At 44.9% G+C, this 24,334-nt stretch overlaps 1 protein-coding gene across 5 annotated transcripts in view; it reads left to right on the top strand.

Annotated features, from left to right (window-relative positions):
* Positions 1-24,334, top strand: part of MTSS1 (MTSS I-BAR domain containing 1) — a 172,579-nt gene that overhangs the window by 7,990 nt on the left and 140,255 nt on the right. For all 5 annotated transcript variants that reach the window (XM_073590308.1, XM_073590307.1, XM_073590310.1 and 2 more), the window contains exon 2: positions 20,163-20,224. In XM_073590308.1, the coding sequence (XP_073446409.1) occupies positions 20,163-20,224 (62 nt within the window). The remainder of the gene's footprint in view (positions 1-20,162; positions 20,225-24,334) is intronic.

The raw sequence follows: 24,334 nt of genomic DNA, 5'->3' as shown, positions 1-24,334 counted from the left end.
ACCCCATCACTCTCCTTCTTGGTCAAATAGCCCTTACACAGCCTGGAGGTGTGTTTCGGGTCATTGTCCTGTTGAAAAATAAATGAAGGTCCAACTAAACCCAAACCGGATGGAATAGCATGCCGCTGCAAGATGCTGTGGTAGCCATGCTGGTTCAGTATGCCTTCAATTTTGAATAAATCCCCAACAGTGTCACCAGCAAAGCACCCCCACACCATCACACCTCCTCCTCCATGCTTCACGGTGGGAACCAGGCATGTAGAGTCCATCCGTTCACCTTTTCTGCGTCGCACAAAGACACGGTGGTTGGAACCAAAGATCTCAAATTTGGACTCCTCAGACCAAAGCACAGATTTCCGCTGGTCTAATGTCCATTCCTTGTGTTCTTTAGCCCAAACAAGTCTCTTCTGCTTGTGGCCTGTCCTTAGCAGTGGTTTCCTAGCAGCTATTTTACCATGAAGGCCTGCTGCACAAAGTCTCCTCTTAACCGTTGTTGTAGAGATGTGTCTGCTGCTAGAACTCTGTGTGGCATTGACCTGGTCTCTAATCTGAGCTGCTGTTAACTTGCGATTTCTGAGGCTGGTGACTCGGATGAACTTATCCTCCGCAGCAGAGGTGACTCTTGGTCTTCCTTTCCTGGGGCGGTCCTCATGTGAGCCAGTTTCTTTGTAGCGCTTGATGGTTTTTGCCACTGCACTTGGGGACACTTTCAAAGTTTTCCCAATTTTTCGGACTGACTGACCTTCATTTCTTAAAGTAATGATGGCCACTCGTTTTTCTTTACTCAGCTGCTTTTTTCTTGCCATAATACAAATTCTAACAGTCTATTCAGTAGGACTATCAGCTGTGTATCCACCAGACTTCTGCACAACACAACTGATGGTCCCAACCCCATTTATAAGGCAAGAAATCCCACTTATTAACCCTGACAGGGCACACCTGTGAAGTGAAAACCATTTCCGGTGACTACCTCTTGAAGCCCATCAAGAGAATGCCAAGAGTGTGCAAAGCAGAAATCAAAGCAAAAGGTGGCTACTTTGAAGAACCTAGACTATAAGACATATTTTCTGTTGTTTCACACTTTTTTGTTAATTATATTCTTCCACATGTGGTAATTCATAGTTTTGATGCCTTCAGAGTGAATCTACAATTTTCATAGTCATGAAAATAAAGAAAACTCTTTGAATGAGAAAGTGTGTCCAAACTTTTGGTCTGTACTGTGTGTATATATAATATACACTCACTGGCCACTTTATTAGGTACACCATGCTAGTAACGGGTTGGACCCCCTTTTGCCTTCAGAACTGCCTCAATTCTTCGTGGCAGAGATTCAACAAGGTGCTGGAAGCATTCCTCCGAGATTTTGGACCATATTGACATGATGGCATCACACAGTTGGCGCAGATTTGTCGGCTGCACATCCCTGATGCGAATCTCCCGTTCCACCACATCCCAAAGATGCTCTATTGGATTGAGATCTGGTGACTGAGGAGGCCATTTGAGTACAGTAAACTCATTGTCATGTTCAAGAAACCAATCTGAGATGATTCGAGCTTTATGACATGGCGCATTATCCTGCTGAAAGTAGCCATCAGATGTTGGGTACATTGTGGTCATAAAGGGATGGACATGGTCAGCAACAATACTCAGGTAGGCTGTGGCGTTGCAACGATGCTCAATTGGTACCAAGGGGCCCAAAGAGTGCCCAGAAAAAATTCCCCACACCATGACACCACCACCACCAGCCTGAACCGTTGATACAAGGCAGGATGGATCCATGCTTTCATGTTGTTTACGCCAAATTCTGACCCTACCATCCGAATGTCGCAGCAGAAATCGAGACTCATCAGACCAGGCAACGTTTTTCCAATCTTCTACTGTCCAATTTCGATGAGCTTGTGCAAATTGTAGCCTCAGTTTCCTGTTCTTAGCTGAGAGGAGTGGTACCCAGTGTGGTCTTCTGCTGCTGTAGCCCATCTGCCTCAAAGTTCGACGCACTGTGCGTTCAGAGATGCTCTTCTGCCTACCTTGGTTGTAACGGGTGGCAATTTGAGTCACTGTTGCCTTTCTATCAGCTCGAACCAGTCTGCCCATTCTCCTCTGACCTCTGGCATCAACAAGGCATTTCCGGCCACAGAACTGCCGCTCACTGGATTTTTTTTCTTTTTCGGACCATTCTCTGTAAACCCTAGAGATGGTTGTGCGTGAAAATCCCAGTAGATCAGCAGTTTCTGAAATTCTCAGACCAGCCCTTCTGGCACCAACAATCATGCCACGTTCAAAGGCACTCAAATCACCTTTCTTCCCCATACTGATGCTCGGTTTGAACTGCAGGAGATTGTCTTGACCATGTCTACATGCCTAAATGCACTGAGTTGCCGCCATGTGATTGGCTGATTAGAAATTAAGTCTTAACACACAGTTGGACAGGTGTACCTAATAAAGTGGCCAGTGAGTGTATATACACTATGACTTATCTCAGCTGAGACAAAGCCTAGATCCTCAGGCTACATTTACACCATGGGCGTAGCCAGGATCAAACCCAGGGGGGGGGGCAGAGCCTCATACTGCACACCTCAGCTGCTGCAGAACCTCATATTGCACACCCCTACACTTGAAAATAAAGCCTGCACAATAAGAAGATGTGGTGATGAATGCAGTCTATGTATTCCAACTATCAGTTGATGTTGATGTGTTACTGAAGACGAGCAATGCCTGTCCTGGGCGTCCTTTTGAGCAACTATGAGGTGTCCCTGACTGATGCTAAAAAAAAAAGAGGAGTGTGCTACCCGGCTTTCATTCTTTTTGGTACAGATACGATATGGATAGACAGATATGGATAAATGGATAGATAGAGCAGATTTCTAATCTGCTTTTAATATTGAAAACATTATCTATGAGCTCAAAAACCTTTCAGGTGATGCAGTTTTTTAAAAAGCTGATCGGCTTTTGCAGCTGAAAAACGTATCCTCAAAAAACGCAGGAAAAACGCTGTGTGTGATTGTAGCCTTAGATCAGGAATAGAACAGCCATTTATAGGACATTTCATAACTTTCCCAAACTCCTATGAAAAAATATTCAGCACATTCTGCATTGAATTACTGTACCCAATTTATTATATATTTTAGGAGTCGGTCAATTTTATACCGACTCCACCAAAATGAGCACCGACTCCGACTCCACAGCCCTGGTTACAGCCAGGTGGAAAAAAAAAAGGTTTATAGCAAATATTAAATATTTCATATTTGTCTATTCTTCTCGCTCCCCACCCTTCTTTTTCTTTCTCTGCCTACCCTTCTCTCTTTCTCTCTCTCGCCCTGCCTGCCCTCGCCCTGCCTGTACTCGCCCTCGCCCTGCCTGCCCTCGCCCTGCCTATCCTCGCGCTCCCTGCCGTCTGTCTATCTACAGTATCTATCTTTCTCCTGTTCAGTGTATGGACCCGGATTAGGGAGGATTTTACATCACTTTACTAAAAATTGGCTTAGGGGATAATAGTCTGCTTGGATAATGTGAACGCCTTGGTGACGTTGAATATCCATGCATTTTTAATGTTTGGAAGATTCTTAATTCATAAAACATTCCTGTAGTAGCCTTGGGAGTAATGGATTCCTGATTGATCCTCACACATTCTTCATGTTTCTCTGTTACCTGGTACAAAGTGATGGATCACACAGTCATGTCGGCTGAGAAGGAGACCGAGAAAGCGGGAGAGCTGGTCTCCAGCTTTGTGACATATTACGTCTGACACCTCCTGGTGATGTTGGCTCTGTCGGCTTGAGCTCCTTTGCCCAAAAGTTATCAAACTATAGAAGATCTGCAACTCCTTGATAATGTTCAGGGATTTTGATCACTATATAAGAAGTTGCAATTTATCCACAGGAGATAACTTCTAGATCAATGGGTTTCTGGCTGCTGAGATCCCCACTGATCCTCTGATGATGGTGACTGGTGGGGTTCTTGTTGATCTAGAAGTTATCTACCATGGATAAGTAATGACTTATATAACCGCTTTAAATATGGACGTTCCTGTGATCAATGCATTTGTCTGGAACCAGCGGATTTGGGTACTTTTTGTGTTCTCATGAATGGTGATCGACAGAGGCGCATGGTGGTAGTAAAGGACCTCACTTTGAGTTAGGTTGGGGACCCTGTTGGCAATGAGGACCTGACCCATCCACAATAAGAGCGCGTAGAACTATCTGGTTCCATTGTATTTTCTCAGTTTACACTAATTTGTATAAAGTGCTCATATTTGGGTTTTCCTGAGCGCCCCTGGATAATGACATTTTAATACTTTTGTGTGGGTTTAATTAGTTAATTATTAATGGCATCCGCTGTCATCTTCGCTTCGCTCGTCTTAGTGATCTATGTGGTCATGCGTGAAGAAGACAGGCCACATGTACGTGGCTCAGCCAGCTCTGCACTTACTGGAGTTGGAAGCAGTGGCGCAGCATGGGGAGCGAGGTGAAGTTGCCGGGGGGGTGACAAAAAAACCCAAAAAAAACAGAAAACTTGTTTTAAAATTTTTCACCAGAGGCCAGTGCACATGCCTCAGACGTCCGACTGGGTGGCCCTGATCTCTGGGCGAGCGCCGCTCGGAAATGAATCGGTGTCACTGTGAGGCTGATACAGTTGGATCCTGTGATCGAGCAGGGAGGCGAGGGCCAACTGCCCCACCCTCCGTCCTCTAGGTCACAGGCTGCTGTAGGTTTGCTGCCTTCGAGACATCAGTGTCCCCCGCGGGGCCTACGAGACATCAGTGTCCCCGCTGGGGCCTGCGAGACATCAGTGTCCCCGCTGGGGCCTGCGAGACATCAGTGTCCCCGCTGGGGCCTGCGAGACATCAGTGTCCCCGCTGGGGCCTGCGAGACATCAGTGTCCCCGCTGGGGCCTGCGAGACATCAGTGTCCCCGCTGGGGCCTGCGAGACATCAGTGTCCCCGCTGGGGCCTGCGAGACATCAGTGTCCCCGCTGGGGCCTGCGAGACATCAGTGTCCCCGCTGGGGCCTGCGAGACATCAGTGTCCCCGCTGGGGCCTGCGAGACATCAGTGTCCCCGCTGGGGCCTGCGAGACATCAGTGTCCCCGCTGGGGCCTGCGAGACATCAGTGTCCCCGCTGGGGCCTGCGAGACATCAGTGTCCTCGCTGGGGCCTGCGAGACATCAGTGTCCCCGCTGGGGCAGGGCAAGGAATGACATCACTGCCTGGCTTTTCCTGGGCCGGCCCATGCGTGTGCTGGGGAGAAGAGGATTGGGTCACTTGGATTAGGTGAATATAAACAGTTGTTTTTGACAGGCTAGCACAAAGGTGACACTTTTGATTTCTTAAGGGTTAATTCAGAGGGAATTATTTGTTTGAAGGGGGCATTAATACTGCATTTGGTTCCAGGACTGCCTGCCTTGACCCTAGATCTGGCAGCCTGTTCTCCTCTAGTGCCGGCCCTTTTCGTGCTGCTATATGGTGTCTACACTGCTGCATTATTCCCCTCTACTAGTAATGGGACCGATGGAACAAGTCACGATTTTGACATTTTTCAAGCTCTTCAGGAAATTCTCCTTTTTTATTTTTTTTCTTCCTTTTGATGCAGTTTTTGCATATTTTTTTTTTTTTGATTGGACAGCGCCCGGTTTGGAGCGGATTCCATCGTGTTCCTCTTCAAAAACGTAGTTTGCACTTTTATTTTTTCCCACCGGATGTTTTTTAGATATATATTCGAGTCTCCGCGGCTGCACGTCTCGCGACTGTTAGACAGCTTCATGTGTTACGGCTGTCAAACAGCTGCGGGGACTCGAAAATATTTTTCGAGCACGCTGAAATCACTCGGTGAGCACTTGAGCATGCTCAGATAACACCTTATCCCAGCACGTTCGCTAATCACTACTTTCCAAGCATTTTTTTAAGCTGTTTTTAGGCGGAATTTCGATCCAGTCTCAAAAAAACCCACCCCATGTGAGCGTAATAGCCATAGTTATATCTGTCACGAATGGGTGCTGGAAAACGAAGGCGTCGAGCCCCTTCCAATGTACTGCTCTCGGGTATTAGTAAGTAGGAGGGTGAGTTTAGATTTGACCCTAAATAGAGAAGAAAACTTCATAAAGGGCGAGCTCCAGATTAGGGAACATGTGTCTTTCCGCAGGACTTCGCCTGATGCAACGTTTGCTTTGTGGAGCTGTTTACGTCTGAGATTTGCGTGCCCATCTGTATTTGCTTTCCTCCACATGTATACACAGTGTTCGTGGAGGAAAATCCCGCGTAGGTGTCTGGTCTGGAGCGTAATACCTCTGTGGTGTCACCGTAAAATCCGAGCCCTTCAGGGGATGACCGGCCACGTCAATAGGTGCGACTTTCACAACTTCCTACGCAATGTTGTTGACCCCTAGTTATCAGCAGTCACTCGTAGCTTTATGGCGGAGAATTTTCAGCCCCAAAATTTGTTAGAAAGTTAATTTTTTAGGGTATTTCATACATGATATGATCCAGGCCGCTTCGCCCATCATGTTTGTAAATTTTTTTTTTTTTTTTTTTTTTGCACACTACAAAATTATGTTGCCTTTTGTTGCTCCTGTCTGACACTAAGAACTCCATAGTGATTTCAGGCTGAAATTGACGAGTATTTTTGGGGACTGGCTATACTTTCAAGGTCCAAAACCCTGGTGATGGGAGATTGGCGAGAGCGGTTAGGATGGATTATAGCCCTAAAATAATAAGTATCAGATGTAAGTTGATCGTCCACTTCGGGCGGCGATGGCAGTGTACTGCTTGTATGGGATACTTTGAAGTCGACCACACTACAGAATTGGAAGAGTCTTGCCTGAAAGAAAGGGACGCAATTAAATGGCACTGTTATTGTTTGCGGGTCAGAAGGGTCGCCCGTGTTATTCCAAGGTTCCCTGTTACGGATCTGCTGAATTCTAAGCCCCTTATGTTGGGAGACCTGGACCTCTTCGTGTTTATTTAGGTTTACTTCCCGTACAATGGGGCGTTACACTCTTCCTTCCCTTTAATTTTTAGGGTTTTTTTGTATCAGAAAAATACAACATCCTAACATATACACGAACCGGAACGTGTTCAAAAAGGCTCTTTCCTGTCCGTATTGTTATTGTGGTGGTGGTGGCGCAATAATAGAAATAATAATAAATATTTGTATTCCGCCCACATTGGCCACAGATCTGTGCAATCGGGGAAATCAATAAACATTAAATATAATGAATGAGGCGAGAAAGAGGAGCCTATACTTAAGAGGGGTCAGGGAAGGGACGCAATAAGGCTTTATTTGGATTTTTTTTTACATGTAAACGGAATCTTTCAGCAGACTTTTTGCTAAGTTTTCTGCAAGCACCAGTATGTAGGGGCTGAGATACTGATTCCAGTGATGTGTCACTTTCTGGGCTGCTTGCTATCATTTTGAAAGAATCATTGTTTTCTCTGCTGTAGCAGAACTCGGAATGCTGAGCTGTGTATAACCCCGCCCACTTCACTAATTGGCAGCTTCCTGTCAATATACGCATAAAGCAGCCAATCAGTGGTGGGTGCGTAGTCGGACCAATAGCTTGGACCAGTGGGCTCCCAGCTGGTTGTCCTGTAGTGATAATCTTTTGCTGATAAAACATTGATTTTATTGAAACTGCAATACGCTGCCTAGTAAGTGACACATCGCTGGCCTCAGGGTTTCTTTGCCTACAGCATGCTGCTCTCAGATTACATAGCAAAAGCCTGCTGACAGATTCCCTTTAAGCCACAAGTCCTGCACTTGGCCATGCTGATATCAGACAGTGCCGATGCTAACTTCCACCAACAACTGCCCTCATCATATAGTCAGCAATACCGACCTGTTGATGTTGCAGCACGGTGGCTCAGTGGTTAGCACTGTAGTCTGGGGTCCTGGGTTCGAATCCCACCAGGGACAGCATCTGCAAGGAGTTTGTATGTTCTCCCCGTGTTTGCTTGAGTTTCTTCTGGGTTCTCTGGTTTCCTCCCACACTCCAAAAACATACTGATAACAATTTAGACTTTGAGCCAAAATGGGGACGGTGATGATGCTGTACAGCGCTATGGCACATGATGGTGCCATGTAAGAAAATGGCGTAACGTCGGGTATTTTGTGCAGCTTTAGGATACCCCATGACTTGTCGCAGCAGAGACTTTCCATCGCTACTTTACATGGAAGACCAAAGCCGGCAATACTCAAAAGATTGACTCCTGACAGGCAGCGATAGAGGAGCAGGGGGCTGTGTATCACACAACTCAGAACCCGAATCAATGTGACAGGCTGCAGCGGTCACCCGAGCGGGGCTTCCAAAAGTCAGACCCCTGCTGATCTGATATTACCAACTTGGCCCAATCACCCCTTTCAGAAGGACTGATCTGAGCCCCTTTACCGACCACCGATATATCACATCCAAGGTGTTCGATGGTGGCACAGCCGGAGAAATGCAAAGGGAGGAGAACAGAATCGTGTTGTCGGCAGCACATTCCCTGTTTTAACAGTACAATGTGCTGCCGATGCCGCCGGTGTAAATGATCTATGCTCATTCGTCACGCGACCAATGGAAGGTTTGCCCAAGCGGGTACTTATGAATTATCGGCTTGTCCAAATGTGCCGTAAGAATTAGCCACCATGTAACTGGGGTCACCCCTATACCTCAGCTCGTCTGTGAAAATATCTACAAAACTTGTCTGGTTGCACACCGTGGAGCCGCGGTTGTGACTCTGCCCAGAATAACACATGATGTGCCTCCCACATTTGGTATGTAAACCACACATACGTGTTCTCGCCGGCCCACGGCATTCTTTACGACCCACACGTCCTCCGCAGCTGCAGGTGCTCTTGTTACATTTCACATAGGGATTGCTGGGATCTGACGGCCATTGACCTCGTGCCTCATTGGGTCCTTTTTGTCGTAGACTTGTATAGTTCTGCTACTTATTCTTTGTATATGGACCAGATTGAAGACCAGTGTCATGTGAGCAAATGGTGGGCTCAGGTCTTGGGACCCCAGTGTGAAAGATCCCTATTTGTTTCTGATTATAAATCCCCCAGTTGGGTTGTCCACCAATGCGCCATTGCTTCTGTACCGATGGCCTGAGGGTACCATTGCCTATTTTTAAGGCTGATGCTACACGGCGACTTGGATCTCGCAGGCAAAGAATGAACCAGTCAGATATTTTGCAACCTTGCTTGCCGCGTTTGCCTTGCAGGTTGCATTGCTAACCCCGTTCACCTGTATTATGGCAACTAGCATCAGAATACCGCGATCTTTGGCCGCATAAGCTTTGTCGTGGTTAGTCACTATGGTATCCCCAATCTCAATGTTTTTTTGATACGTCCCCAGATTATTGACCTTTCCAATGTTACTTGTTGCACGTGACCAATGATCGAGGTGTTAGGAACTGTAATGGGTGAGTGCATGAAATAAGAAGTCTACTTACCGACAATTATTCACACACACACACAGTAGGACAAGGCTGATAGTTATATCAATAAAGGGTCTGGAAGGAAAGAACCCAATCATGCATGGAGAGCATACAAACTCCATGTACAGTAGATGTTGGTTGTCCTTGGTTGGACTCAAGCCCAGGACCCCAGATCTGCAAAGCAACAGAGATGGTCCTTCCTGCAGACGTCAACCATCCGCACTACTGACCCAGGAATGGCTCCTGTGCTTCAAAATTAAGATTGGATCTGCTCTGCTTCTTACCTCTCGGAGACTTGGGTAGGTCTAAGCAAGGGGTGTCCCGGGAAGTACCCGTGGCCTCCTAATACAATTTTTGCGTGGCCTCAACTTTCTAACTTTCTGTATAAAGAAATGATGATCACAACATCCAAAACCTTCAGTAGAGAGATGAGGGTCCCCTCTTCCCAATATGTTCGAGCCCATCCTTTTATGGCATTTACTTTTTGCTGTTCTCATCCCTTTACGTGTTATTGGGGTGGTTCAGTGTGACAATGTGGCCCTTGGATCAGAAAAGGTCAGCTATCCTGGCTACCAGGGCCGGACTGGCCATCTGGCAATTCTGGCAAATGCCAGAAGGGCCTGTCTGGTTGGGGGCCATCTTGTTTGCTACGTTGCTAACAGAATCGGTGTTCTCAAGACATCCACACTGTTAAGAGTTATGGCGGAGCACAAAGTCGCTGACTCCGTCACTTGCCCCAGGAGGCCACGGGTATCATTAGAAATATTGGTCTTGTAGTAAATCTTCCTTTCCTCCATCCAGGGTAATATTAGTAATATATCCACATCTGGTTCTTGGGTACGGGGACGTGGGCCTGTGTGAGTGCAAATGCCAGGGCTGAATTTCAGCCCCAGTCCGTACCTGCCAGCTCCCGTCTATTAAAGGGCCAGCGCGGCCATATAATCGCGGCTCAGACGCCGTCGTGTTTGTTCTTCTTTTGTCAGCTTAATAATAAACCTAAAAGATGGGCTGATTAAATACAGCCGGCAAACAAGAGCCGCTCGTCTCGGGCTGCACGCAGAGCGTATGCCAACACCAATCTGATAGTGGGAGGGTAAGACGGGGGTCACGTCAGGCCTTTTCTTACATCTGCTGGATTGTTTACTTAGCCCCCCTCCTCCATGTCTATTAATTGTGACGGATTTAATTATGGCTCTAAAAAGGGAGGGAGCCGGGTTGGCTGATCCCAACGCACGGGCAATTTCACTGACAAGTCGAATTTTGCAAAGACGGTCGGAGTCCTTCTTCTCCAATTTTAATTGGGATGCAGTTGAGTTTATTGGCTACCAAAACCAGTTGAATGTCAAACTGGCAGCCGTAAATTTTGTGGCCCCAGCCATAGTCGCCAATACAAGTCAACAGAAATCGCCCACAAAATACCATACACCAAAATTAGACCCCTCGCTCGTCTTGGTAGTCCTCCAGCTGTAGCTTTGACCATAGTTTTTTTTCAAGGAGTTTGTCTCAACTTCCTAAATCGGGCAACTTTACTCTCCACCACCTAAAAAAAATCGTCACCATTCTTAAGAAGGAGAATCTTGTAATTTCATAGTTTACCGGGCATCCCCTGGATCTCTGGCCACCGCTGAGGACTATCAGAGGTTCCTAGGAAAAAAGCGCACCCATGCAAGCTGTTTCCAATGAAGCTTTGCAGTTGATGCTCTGAAGCTTGCCAGTTTGATAGATCCCGCCGGCACCAGTGCATCGTTTGGACCGGCGGTGCACTCATGCTTCTGGTCCAAACTGTCAGTCATCAGGAGCGCTCGGCCCTCACCCTTTTACCCCCGTTAGAATGGAGCAGTATTGCACATGCTTGACTGACACTCCATTCATTCTCTATGGGTCTCCTGAAAAAATTGAGCGCCATGGTAGTTGCAATCCAACAGGGATAAAAGTGCCCCATTCTGTCGATCAGTTTGGGTCCCAGTGGTCAGACCGCCACTGATTAATATGTTTTCACCTTTCCGGTGGATGGCTGATATCTTGTTTGCATCTGGCAACCCCTTGAACCTTTGTTTCCTAGGGTTATGGGCCACGGCCTGTGGTGTCCGGCAGCGGCCTATTTCCCTCTCTGCATTGGTCATATTAGTTAGGTGGATATTTTAAGGAAAACACCAAAACTTTGCCTTAATTTTTTTCAAAAATTTTCCTTTTTCAGAATTCAAAAATTTGCAGAGGCTTAACCAGCAGGTCACTGCGATATTTCACTATTAAAGGGCCAAGAATTATAACAAGAGTCACACCAGGTATAGCGACACGTTGACTTCCCGGACCTGGTTTTTGGGATATTTCATTGAATGTGGTCTGTCAGTAGGCCTAGACTAAAAGTAAACCTGGTGGCATGTGCCATTGTCCTTCTCGTGAACTGCAGTCTCTATAATGGCTGTGTTCGGAGAGGTGTGAATTTCGGTGCCCATCATGTACATTTGAACTATGCGGTTACTTAATGTCTTGCTTGTTTGCCTTAATGTTCAGGTGATAAATTGACTGTCACAATTGGTCTTCATGGGTACAATGACCTAGAAAATTGGCGTCCACCATCCTTCAGACAATATAATTCCCGATGCGTCTCATGATGTCTCCTCGGTCCATCATGTGACCGTCATGACAGCCAGTGATGTCAGATCCATTACCGCTTTGGAATGTCAGTAGAAATGTCCTGCAGGAGTTTCGGAACTGTAGAGAGAATGCCGGGTATAAACCGGCACCGCCTCCGCGACAGAAACCGAATGCAGCCGGGGAGAATAAAATTCATTGTCTCCCCGCTGCATTCGGCTATGTGCAGGCATCGGGCAGCATAATAACGCTTAACCCCCATATCTGCAGGTTAATAGTGTTATTTCTGGTGATAGGTTCCCTTTAAGTATGAACGTATTTTTTGTCAAGTATGGAGTAGTAGGTTCAACTTTAGTAGATTTTGACTGAATTCTCAGAAAAAACATTCTCCTCTTCATTAGGAGCAGTATAGCACTTATATTCTTGTACATAGGGGCAGTATTATAGTAGTTATATTCTTGTATATAGGGGCAGTATTATAGTAGTTATATTCTTGTACATAGGAGGCAGTATTATAGTAGTTATCTTCTTGTACATAGGGGGCAGTATTATAGTAGTTATATTCTTGTACATAGGGGGCAGTATTATTGTAGTTCTTGTAGATAGGGGGCAGTATTATAGTAGTTATATTCTTGTAGATAGGGGGCAGTATTATATTAGTTATATTCTTGCACATAGGAGCTGTATTATAGTAGTTATATTCCTGTACATAGGGGCAGTATTATAGTAGTTATATTCCTGTACATAGGGACAGTATTATAGTTGCTATATTCTTGTACATAGGGGGCAGTATTATAGTAGTTATATTCTTGTACATAGGGGCAGTATTATAGTAGTTATATTCTTGTACATAGGGGGCAGTATTATAGTAGTTATATTCTTGTACATAGGGGGCAGTATTATAGTAGTTATATTCTTGTACATAGGGGCAGTATTATAGTAGTTATATTCTTGTACATAGGGGGCAGTATTATAGTAGTTATATTCTTGTACATAGGAGCAGTATTATAGTAGTTATATTCTTGTATATAGGGGCAGTATTATAGTAGTTATATTCTTGTACATAGGGGGCAGTATTATAGTAGTTATATTCTTGTACATAGGGGGCAGTATTATAGTAGTTATATTCTTGTATATAGGAGGCAGTATTATAGTAGTTATATTCTTGTATATAGGAGGCAGTATTATAGTAGTTATATTCTTGTATATAGGGGCAGTATTATAGTAGTTATATTCTTGTACATAGGGGGCAGTATTATAGTAATTATATTCTTGTACATAGGGGGCAGTATTATAGTAGTTATATTCTTGTATATAGGAGGCAGTATTATAGTAGTTATATTCTTGTACATAGGAGCAGTATTATAGTAGTTATATTCTTGTACATAGGGGGCAGTATTATAGTAGTTATATTCTTGTACATAGGGGGCAGTGTTATCGCAGTAATATTCTTGAATTTCGGAGCAGTTTTACCATTTATTCTTAGCATTGTTCACGGTATCATTGACATACTCATCACTCGTGTCTGGAATAATTTTTAACTACCCATCTTTCCATCATATCCATTAATACAATTGCTGGTTTCTGCATGAAGAAGAACAAAGAAAAATGTGTAAAGATTGTGACCTACAATCTCCTGATGCCGGCTCTGTCTGGTAAGGAGGGATCTATTCATGTTCTCAAGGCGAGTTAGATATTTGTCCGGCTCCGTCATTGCTGCGTCCTCCGCTGCGACCTCCGCTGCGCCGTTGGCCTGTAGAACGTTGAGCTGTGACTCGCAGCGATTTGCACCAGTTGCTCTACTTTTGCTTTTATCGGTTTATTGGGAATATCTAGAACATTGCGGTATGTAATAGAGTGGAATGGGTATAATTTCAGCTTTCTCCGCCTGCGCCTCCCCGAGTCTCACTGTCCCATGACTGCCATGTTTACTGTGCTAAATCGACTGTGCGGAGAATTGTGTGCAGCAGGGCATGGTGCACATTGAGCAAATGTTTACAGACAGGCTGTCATTGGAATTACTTGCCGGGCCTGTCTGTAATACGGACATTTTGAATACATGCTTTATGGAAATTTTGTGCAGTAGTCACGTTAGTAGGGAAGCCGGGGTGTGCACAGGGTTGGAGAAGAACCCATGCTGCCCAAATTGGCAGATATTTCTGGTGTAAGTATGATATGGATGTCGTTTAAAGGGTTATTCCGACCCTCATAGCTGGATATATAGTTGCGTAGTGCTTGTAAAGCAAAGCATTTTTGTAATTTACTGCATGTTTAAATTTGCAGCCGTTCTTGAGATATCAACAGATTCTCTTTTCTTTAAATCTCGTTGCCTAGGAGACCGACCACCCCTGCTGTCTAGCTTGTAATCAACTGCGTTGAAGCTGGCCAGTATTAGGTGGAGGGATTTGGAGGCTCCATTGATCCTGGCCGGCTTCTAAACAGTTCTTTTAAGCTTAAAGGAAAAGGGCTTGTAAACACTGTGCATGTTCTCCTGTCTTGCAGCGGTGGTCGGTTTCCAAGGAAACGATCTGTAAACAGAAGAAAAGTGTTAATATCTCCATAACGGCTGAGAATTTTAATAAGCAGTAAATTGCAAAATTGCTCGTATTTACAAGCACTATGCGATAATACCCAATTAGGAAGATGGGGAATAAAACCCTTTAAATTATGAGGTTGTATGGACCCTTCCTCATAACATTGTGTGGATACCACTTGGATAGGGTCGAGTGAAATTCTACTTATTTGAAGAAGGCACCGCCCTTCTATATTTCAACACAAGGGCTTCGAGATGGGGAAGTTCCATGAATGTGGATTAGAGGTGGCAGTATTATATGTCACAGTAGGGCGGGTTTTTTTTTATTCCCCATGCAGTACTGTGGCTGAGCGCCTGCTCTTGTGGTGGTTAAATGATCCGCACTTTGTGGATTTTCCCATACACTATGTCGTGGTCTTGGAAGAAGTTTACTAATTGCTCCTCTCGATGCCGGATAGATCCTATGAACTATTTGGCCTCCTTTTTAGCGTTTTAACTTTTTGAGTTTTTCTATGGAAGAATCTAAAGAAGAAGCTAAACCGATGTAGTTTTTGAAGTGGTCCAACGGCTCCTCATTTTTTTAAGTATCCTTGGCTATACTGCATCTCATGCATCACATCCAACCAAAAAAATTGCCTAAAAATATGTCTTTGATACTTTCTTTTTAGCTTTAGTTGTGATTCACGCCGCACTTGGCTTGTTGTGAATCCGTCACACCTAGGACACCCTGTGTTTGTTGCTACGGGCCGGGGTGTGTTTCTCTTTCCTAGCGTGAAATGTCAGCGTCTTTCTTTGCTTTATTTAACACTGTAAATGACCCGTAGCCATTTGTGTGCCGTCACCGTGCGCCTTCAGCGAGTCCACATTCATTTTCTCGCTTCCTGATACATAGGTCGCACAGATGATTTCATCTTTACATGTTATTTATAGGCACATACCGGTAAAGGTTTGAGACACCTGTTCATATAATGGTTTTTTGTTTTTATTGTTCTTTTTTGGAATGTGCACAATTGTAGATTCAGACTGAAGGCAGCAAAATCATGAAGACCGCATGGAATAGTGATGAGCGGACAACCTGGTAAAAGGTGTTATCCAAGCATGCTCGGGTGCTGAGTGTCTTCAGCGTGCTCCAAAAATATGTTAAACCTTAGATTTCTCACAATTCCCCCCTTTTACTCTGATAACCGCTTCTTACCCACTTGGCCTTCTCTCCAACAGCTTCAACGGGTCGTCACCTGATATTGATTCAAACAGTCCTGAAGAACTTCCCAGAAGAGCTGAGGACTTGTTGGCTGCTTTGTCTTCGCTCTTTGTCCAAAACCAACTCAACTGGGTTGAGGTTGGGTGATTATGAAGACGTCATATGACACAGCCTCCATCCCTCTCCATCATGGTCACATAGCCCTTATATATCCTAGCTATCTGTTTTGGGTCATTTTCCTGTCCACATAAAATGATGGTCCCACTAAGTCCTAACTACCGTAGATGGTACGGCAATCTAGCTATAGTATGTGTTGTGAACTCATTTTCTGGTCTGCCTCTGGTTTCTGGTGAGGGAACTGTTTGTGCTGACAGAGGAGTCGTGAGTTCTTTTTCCGGGCTCCCTCTGGTGGTGGCAGGAGGTAATGAAGCTGATCTAATTAACAGAGACCTGCCACCTGATAATGAGGATGATGATTGGACATCTGGAGTCTCAGACTGGATTTAAGACAGCCGACTCCCTATTCCCATGCTTGTGATTTTTTTCCTGCCTCCTGAGGTCTTGGTTTCCAGCTCAGTTCCTGTCTTCTTAAGCTAAGTTTTCTCTGCTAATGTTCACATTTGATTTGGTTTTGTCCATTCAGTTTTTGTGTGGTCAGCCAGCCCCGGCTGGGGCTGTGCTGAATTTCCATTCTTATGTTACTGTTTGTGCCAGTTTGCTTTTTGTCCCTTATTAGATTGGCCTCTTTTTGCTCTGTTCTCAGAATATGCCAGAGTGCTGATATAGTGGGTGAAGTCTAGTGACTTCAGGGTTTTTTCTGCTATCAGAAGTGTTGGACATTTTTTGCAGGGTTTTTTGGCGTGATTGCAGACAGTATCTTTCCTTTCCTGTCCTTTCTAGTTAGTGTGGGCCCCACCGTTTGCTCAGCCTATTTTCCTACCTGTGTTTGTGCTTTCATCTTGTTTCACCGTCAATACATGTGTGGGGGCTGTCTATTCCTTTGGGGTCTGCTCTGGGGCAGTTTCGATCTCCCCTTTTTTGCTTTAGGCTTATTTAGTCCTCCGGCTGTCGAGGCGTCTAGAATCATCGTAGGTGCGCTCCACAGCTACTGCTAGTTGTGTGGTTAGGATCAGGGGTCTGCAATCTCCGTAGTTACCAACCTCTCTGGTTTTCTGTGACTTTGCTTGGTTTTGTTTTCCTCCTCATTGACCCAATCATAACAAGTATGCCTCAGTCGCCATGTTGGCTAAGTGACCCTTGAATTTGGAATAAATCTCCAACAGTGTCACCTGTACAGCGCCTCAACCAACACACACCATCATACCTGCACCTTCATGCTTCCCGATGAGCACCACATATGTAGAAAACATCCGCTTACCTTCTCTGTCTCAAAAAGACATGGTGTTTGGTACTAAGAATCTCAAATTTTGACTCAGTACAAATTTTCACTAATCTAATGTCCAGTCCTTATATTGCTTGGCCCAAAAAGTCTCATCTTTTGTCTTTATGGTCCTCAGTAGTGGCTTCAACAATAAACTTACTTCTCACAATCTCCTCTGGACAGTGGATGTTGAGATACTACTAGTACTGGATATATCATTTAAGAAGGCTGTTATCTGAGGAGAGGTCAATTTGTGGTATCTGAAGCTGGTAACTTTGATGAGCTTATCCTCTGCAGCAGAAGTAATTTTCTTCCTTTCATGGGGCAGTCCTTGTGAGATTCAGTTTCATCATAGAGATTGATGGTTTTCATGACTGCGTATTGAATACCTTCAAGGATCTAGCAGTTTTTCAGATTCACCAGGGGTGTAACAATAGTGGGCTTGTGTGGGAGGGCGACTCGCCGACGCCAGCACATACATCAGCCGGATGTGCTCTGGCTAAAAAAAGATGTACACATATCATCAAAAATATTGATATTAGATCTAACTGGGCAGTATTACAGTCGTCTATTTTTTAAGGTTCCGGTTCACAATCCCCCAAGATATGATATCTACTGTTTTCACAAAATTGAAAAAATGTTGGGTAATTTTACGAAATTTGGTAAAAACTGCAAATCGCAATATGAGAACCAAATTTGCAACAACCTAGGGTGCCCTTTATGGGTTTATCATTCCCTATCGCTTATGCAGGCGTCTTTAGATTCTGAGGAACATCCCTTTAGGTCAGGAGACATTTGGATAAGGAACTTTGTCAAATTGCATTATAATTTTGAGTTTCAACCCAGATCAAAAACCGTTATTCATTTTTTTTTTTTTTTTTTTGGTCATTCTTTTTAATACTTTTTATGATGCATTTAGGGCAGCTTCTTGCAGCCATGAACCAGAAAGTCCCGACAATCTAATTTCTACAGGGTCAAAATGGTGTCAGAATTTTAGAAATTTTGACCAGCTTGGTGTTTGCTGAATCTTTCACTATGAAATCGCATTAATAATGCCTTTGTGACAATTTCTATGAGCTGGTGACCCCCCAGAGAACCACCTAGTGCCTTGTGCCCACCTCAGTGTCATGAAGGACCCTTAAAGGGGTTGTCCACTTTTGGGAACACTTTTTTCTATTTATCACTTAAATACATGTTTGTTGATTTAAAAATCATTTTTAAAATCGTGTTTCACTAAAAATTTTGCCTAGTTTGTCTTCGGTAGCCGTTGCTGGATGCAGAAAGGACAAACTGAGAATGTGTCAGTGAACTCGTTCTGGCAGTCTAATGGGAGATGTTCTAACTTTTTTTTTTTCCTCTGAGTCCCTTTTTTAAAGCTGATTTATGATCACCGGCAACATTAAAGTTGAATATGCAGGAAAGAGTTTATAGAAGCCAAACGGTGCAACATTTTTAGAGAAACCCAATTGAAGAATGATTTTTTTTTTTAGCCCCAAATACTTGCATTTAAGTGAACGGAAAATGTCCTCAGAGGTAGACAACCGTTTCTAACAAACATTCTCGGCCAAAAATTGGTGGTTATGAAGGTTCCTTTTTTTTTTTTCTAGAGTTGAGTTTTATCTTTGTGGAAATGTCAGGGTGAAACGTATAATCCATGAGTGACCTGTCATTCAGGGACGAGCGGTTGCTGTCAGACAGAAAGCGGCCATTGTCCCAGGTTCACAGAACAATCTGTTATCGCGCAGAGAGGTTCGCTCCGACCTTTGAATTAATCCTGGTAATTTTTTTTCTTCAGTAATGAAAGAAGCCCGAGCTTCACAAAGAGGCGACGTGAATTACTCCGATGATGAGGTGGATAAAATTTCTTTTAAAAGGCTTTTGAGTGGGAATGTTTTTTTTGGAGGCTGATGATTCCCCCTATCACTAACTCGTTCCCAGGTATTCCACTCCTAGGGACCTGTCTGCCAAAGACTCCATTTTAAGGGAAACAATAAACCTGAAATTGCTCCTATAACAGGACTACAGACAACTGTGTACGTACAAGTCTCAGAAACTGAAGATGGAGTCATATACTTTGATGCCAGGTTATATGATTTCAGCCATCTCTAAAAGCTGGGGTAGATACTTCAGATGGTACAATGTTCATTATATTTTTTTGTTGGTAAAGGTCTCCACATAAAGGGGATGTTTCATTTGCCATAAATATATATATTGTTTTACTTGCTGTAAAAACCACCGTTCTCCTGAATCTGGCGATGTTTTACTTTTGTTCCTGCGCCTCTCCGTTTCGGAGATATGGACCTTTCTTTTCTGCATGTAAATTTAGTCTTGCTAGCAAAGTGGGAGTGGTCCTCAACTCTTCTCTGTGGGCGTGTTCATGAGGACCACACCCACTTTGCTAACAATACTAGATTTACATATTGTAAACATAGGGCCATATCTCAGGAACAGAGAGGCGCAGAAACAAAAGAAAAACATCCCCGCAATCAGGAGATCAGCGGCATTCACACAAGATATATATAAAAAAAAAAGATGTATTTATGGAAAATGACAGGTATTTTTTTAAAGGGATTATCTCTGCAGTATTCAACTCTTGGATTAGCTAAGGTTTCAACAGGTCACATATTTTCACTGCTGATGTTGGATCTGAGAGAAATCAAGAAACATGCTTACTTGTACACAGTGTGAGCCACCCTTGCTTTGGGGGGACCACCCCTGGCTTGGTGGGGGTCCACCCCTTATTAAAAACATGATGAGACTACTGCTACATAGTAGAATCCATTCTGTAACGGGGAGTAGAGAATACAAGTAAAGGGGGTTAGAGCTTTGTTTTGGTCCGAATCTGTGCTGGAATATGGTTACTAATATTCCGCCTGTTTTCTGCCTGTTTTGCATTTTCTCTGATCACAACCAGAACTATGTTCAGAATTTATCACTGGTAGTCGACAATGAAGAAATAAACATACAAGTAACTGAGTTGACCTATAAAATACATTGTGTGATCAATAATATATATATTTTTGTTTTGTCTCTTTTAGGGAAGTTACCCAGTTTGGGAAGATTTTATTAATAAAGCTGGAAAACTGCAGTCACAGCTCAGGTGAGTAGTCTGGAAAAAGTAACCAAAAGTATGAATGATCGAGAGACGTCCACACCCAAAACTCCCCTCTGCAATCTGCAGCTACAATGTTTATATGTGTGTGTGTGTATAAGTATATACATACGGTATATATGTTTCTTGTTTTTTTCCCAGATTGTCTGTACAACCATAAAGTTTAATATATGTTTCATTCAGATCTAACATGCTAGATGCTACCTGACCTTTTAAGTTTGGAGATTTTTAGCCCGGGGCTCTCATAATTATTAGGTTTAGGATCCCATCAAAGAAAGGTCGCCTTGACGTGGTTCGTGGGCTGTCTTGAATCGGCCAATTTGTGCACTAAGTAACGTCATTTTATAAGTGTATTCGAGATCTGTGTTTCAACTGACAGAGGAGCTGTAATATGAGGCACCATGGCAGATGTTATAATTGCCCCCCCCCCCCAATAAAAACAAAAAAAATATTTGGCGGGTCACAGAACCTTGCAGCTCTCACAAAGTAATTGTCCTTCTATTGAATCCCTAGATTCTCCTTTCATTAACCCCATAAAGTATGGTGCCAACAAAAGTGCCCTACAAACACAGTATGCTACCTCCACAGTGAATTTCTCTACCGTATACTCCACACGCACAGTATTGACCCTACCTCACTGCCGATTCTTAACCCCCCTCCGGCAAAATATGGTGAGCTTAACAAAGTTTGCTGCACCAACGGTGACCCCCAACACAGCCCTTCACACAATATGATGGCCCCCCACACAGCCCTCCATAGAGTATAATGGCTCTCACACCACTCTGCACAGTATGATGGCCCCAACACAACCATCAACACTGTATAATGGTCTCCACTAGTGACCCCCAACACACCCTTTCAAACAATATGGTGCCCCCCCCACAGCCCTCCATAGAGTATAATGGCTCTCACACCACTCTGCACAGTATGATGGCCCCAACACAACCATCAACACTGTATAATGGTCTCCACTAGTGACCCCCAACACACCCTTTCACACAATATGGTGCCCCCCCCCACAGCCCTCCATAGAGTATAATGGCTCTCACACCACTCTGCACAGTATGATGGCCCCAACACAACCATCAACACTGTATAATGGTCTCCACTAGTGACCCCCAACACACCCTTTCACACAATATGGTGCCCCCCCCCCCACAGCCCTCCATAGAGTATAATGGCTCTCACACCACTCTGCACAGTATGATGGCCCCAACACAACCATCAACACTGTATAATGGTCTCCACTAGAGTTGAGCGAAACGGGTCGAAAAAATTCAAAAGTCGCCGACTTTTGGCAAAGTCGGGTTTCATGAAACGAAACCCGACCCTAGGATGAGGTCGGCCACGAGGTCGGCGACTTACGCGCCAAAGTCGCGTTTCAAAAGTTTGTTTTGCGCTCTTTTTCAGCCAATCAGGATCCACGGACACTGTGGGCAACGTGATGACATATGCACGGGTCACCACCATCTTTCAGAAGGGCATGCAAGTGATTGGCTTGCTTTGGTGGGCGTCACAGAGGGTATAAAAGGGCGTGCACGCCGACCGCCATCTTACTTCTGCCGATCTTAGTATAGGGAGAGGTTGCTGCTGATTCTGTAGGGAGAGCGTTAGGCAGGGAAGAAGACAAAAAAACTGCTTCTGCTGCTAGCGATTTGGCCTGCACAACACACAAGTCACTGTGTGTGCAGTGCAAGGGGAGGCTATATTGTGGTGTATCAGTGGTGTTGGTTGTTGGGCTGCCTTTTAAGGCTTCCTGACACGCTGGCATTGCTGTTTACCCACTGCTCCGCAAACTGCTTTTTTAAAAGCAATCCAATCTCCCTTATCCTCTCGTCACTTTGGTCACAGGCAGCTGTGCCATCGAGCGTGTCACATAGCGCTCAGATATCAGTGGGCCGCACACAATCCACAAGTGTCCAGTGTCCAAAAGTGTACGCAGAGATTCAAAATCTCCATTATCCTCTCGTCACTTTGGTCACAGGCAGCTGTGCCATCGAGCGTGTCACATAGCGCTCAGATATCAGTGGGCTGCACACAATCCACAAGTGTCCAGTGTCCAAAAGTGTACGCAGAGATTCAAAATCTCCATTATCCTCTCGTCACTTTGGTCACAGGCAGCTGTGCCATCGAGCGTGTCACATAGCGCTCAGATATCAGTGGGCCGCACACAATCCACAAGTGTCCAGTGTCCAAAAGTGTATGCAGAGATTCAAAATCTCCATTATCCTCTCGTCACTTTGGTCACAGGCAGCTGTGCCATCGAGCGTGTCACATAGCGCTCAGATATCAGTGGGCCGCACACAATCCACAAGTGTCCACTGTCCACAAGTGTACGCAGAGATTCAAAATCTCCATTATCCTCTCGTCACTTTGGTCACAGGCAGCTGTGCCATCGAGCGTGTCACATAGCGCTCAGATATCAGTGGGCCGCACACAATCCACAAGTGTCCACTGTCCACAAGTGTACGCAGAGATTCAAAATCTCCATTATCCTCTCGTCACTTTGGTCACAGGCAGCTGTGCCATCGAGCGTGTCACATAGCGCTCAGATATCAGTGGGCCGCACACAATCCACAAGTGTCCACTGTCCACAAGTGTACGCAGAGATTCAAAATCTCCATTATCCTCTCGTCACTTTGGTCACAGGCAGCTGTGCCATCGAGCGTGTCACATAGCGCTCAGATATCAGTGGGCCGCACACAATCCACAAGTGTCCACTGTCCACAAGTGTGTGCAGAAATTCTAAAACTCCCCTGTCCTATAGACACCTTGTACCTTGTTTTACATTACTATATAGTTTGTTGGATTTTGTCTACATTTCTACCAAAAATGAGGAAGGCTGGTGGAAGAGGCCGTGGAATTGGGCGGGGGTTGGCAGCTGGTAATGATGGTGTTGGTGGTGGATCTGATGGTAGTGGCAAGAGCAAAATAGGACCAAATGCAGGAGGTGCTGACCCTGCGTCATCGTCTGTCTACATAAGGCCTCGAACGCTTAGTTTTCTAGGAGTTGGCAAACCGCTTTTAAAGGCAGAGCATCAGGAAAAAGTTTTGTCTTACATTGCTGACTCCAGCTCTATCGCCTCCTCTTCTTCAGTTGTAAAAAGTAAAAGCACTGAGTCGTCATTGGAGGCTCATGTTCATGAACCACACCTTTCCTTGTGTCCTTCACCCCAACCAAGATTGAAGGATGACGCAGGCCATACTACTGATTACTCCATGGAGCTGTTTTCACATACCATGCCTGGATTATCAAGTCAAATGGTGAATTACCCAGGCCAAGATGAATCTGACATGGAGTGCACTGATGCACAGCCGCTGATGGATGATTCTGCTGGTACATTCACTCAGAGCACTACATTGTCCTCGCAGTGTACAGAGCCAGATTTTGACCCTGATGAGACTCAGGTGCCCCTTCCCGCACACTATACCACCATACACGGTGACACAGAGGAAGGTGCACATGACATAGAAGAGGAGGTGATGGATGACCCAGTTGTTGACCCAGATTGGCATCCATTGGGGGAAGAGAGTGCTGCTTCCAATAGCTCAGATGAGGAGCATCCACAGCAGACATCGACATCGCAACAGCTGTTATCTGGCAGGCCCGGAGCACTCCAAAGACAGGTTCCAAACATCAAAAGAGTTGCTGGACAGCTTGTCCAGAGGGTCAAAAGATCACAGCGTGCTAGGCCGCAAAATGTCTGCCAAAGTAGGAAGAGTGCAGTGTGGCAGTTTTTTGAACACAATCCTCATGATCAGGCCAAGGTTATCTGTAAGAAGTGCGCAAAGACCTTTAGCCGAGGGAAAAATCTGAAAAATTTGAATACCAGTTGCATGCTTAGACATTTAACCAGCATGCACTTGCAAGCGTGGACACAACACCAAACCTCAAGTGCCACATGTGCAACTGATCACAACGAAGGTAGTCAGCAACGCTACATTGTTTCCCCCACTGTAAGCCCACCGGTTAGCACAGCAGCAAATGTTGAGGTGTCGTTGCAAGGCCACAGCAGTCAGGGAATCCCACTGTTATATCAACGAAAGACTGATTCTAGGCCATCAGAAAGAACACCAACTCCATCACCATCATCAACC

This window comes from Dendrobates tinctorius, unplaced genomic scaffold (assembly GCF_039654945.1).
Source record: "Dendrobates tinctorius isolate UK_male_01 unplaced genomic scaffold, ASM3965494v1 ptg000116l, whole genome shotgun sequence".
Classification (NCBI taxonomy): domain Eukaryota; kingdom Metazoa; phylum Chordata; class Amphibia; order Anura; family Dendrobatidae; genus Dendrobates; species Dendrobates tinctorius.
This window is presented reverse-complemented; position numbering and strand designations above follow the sequence as displayed.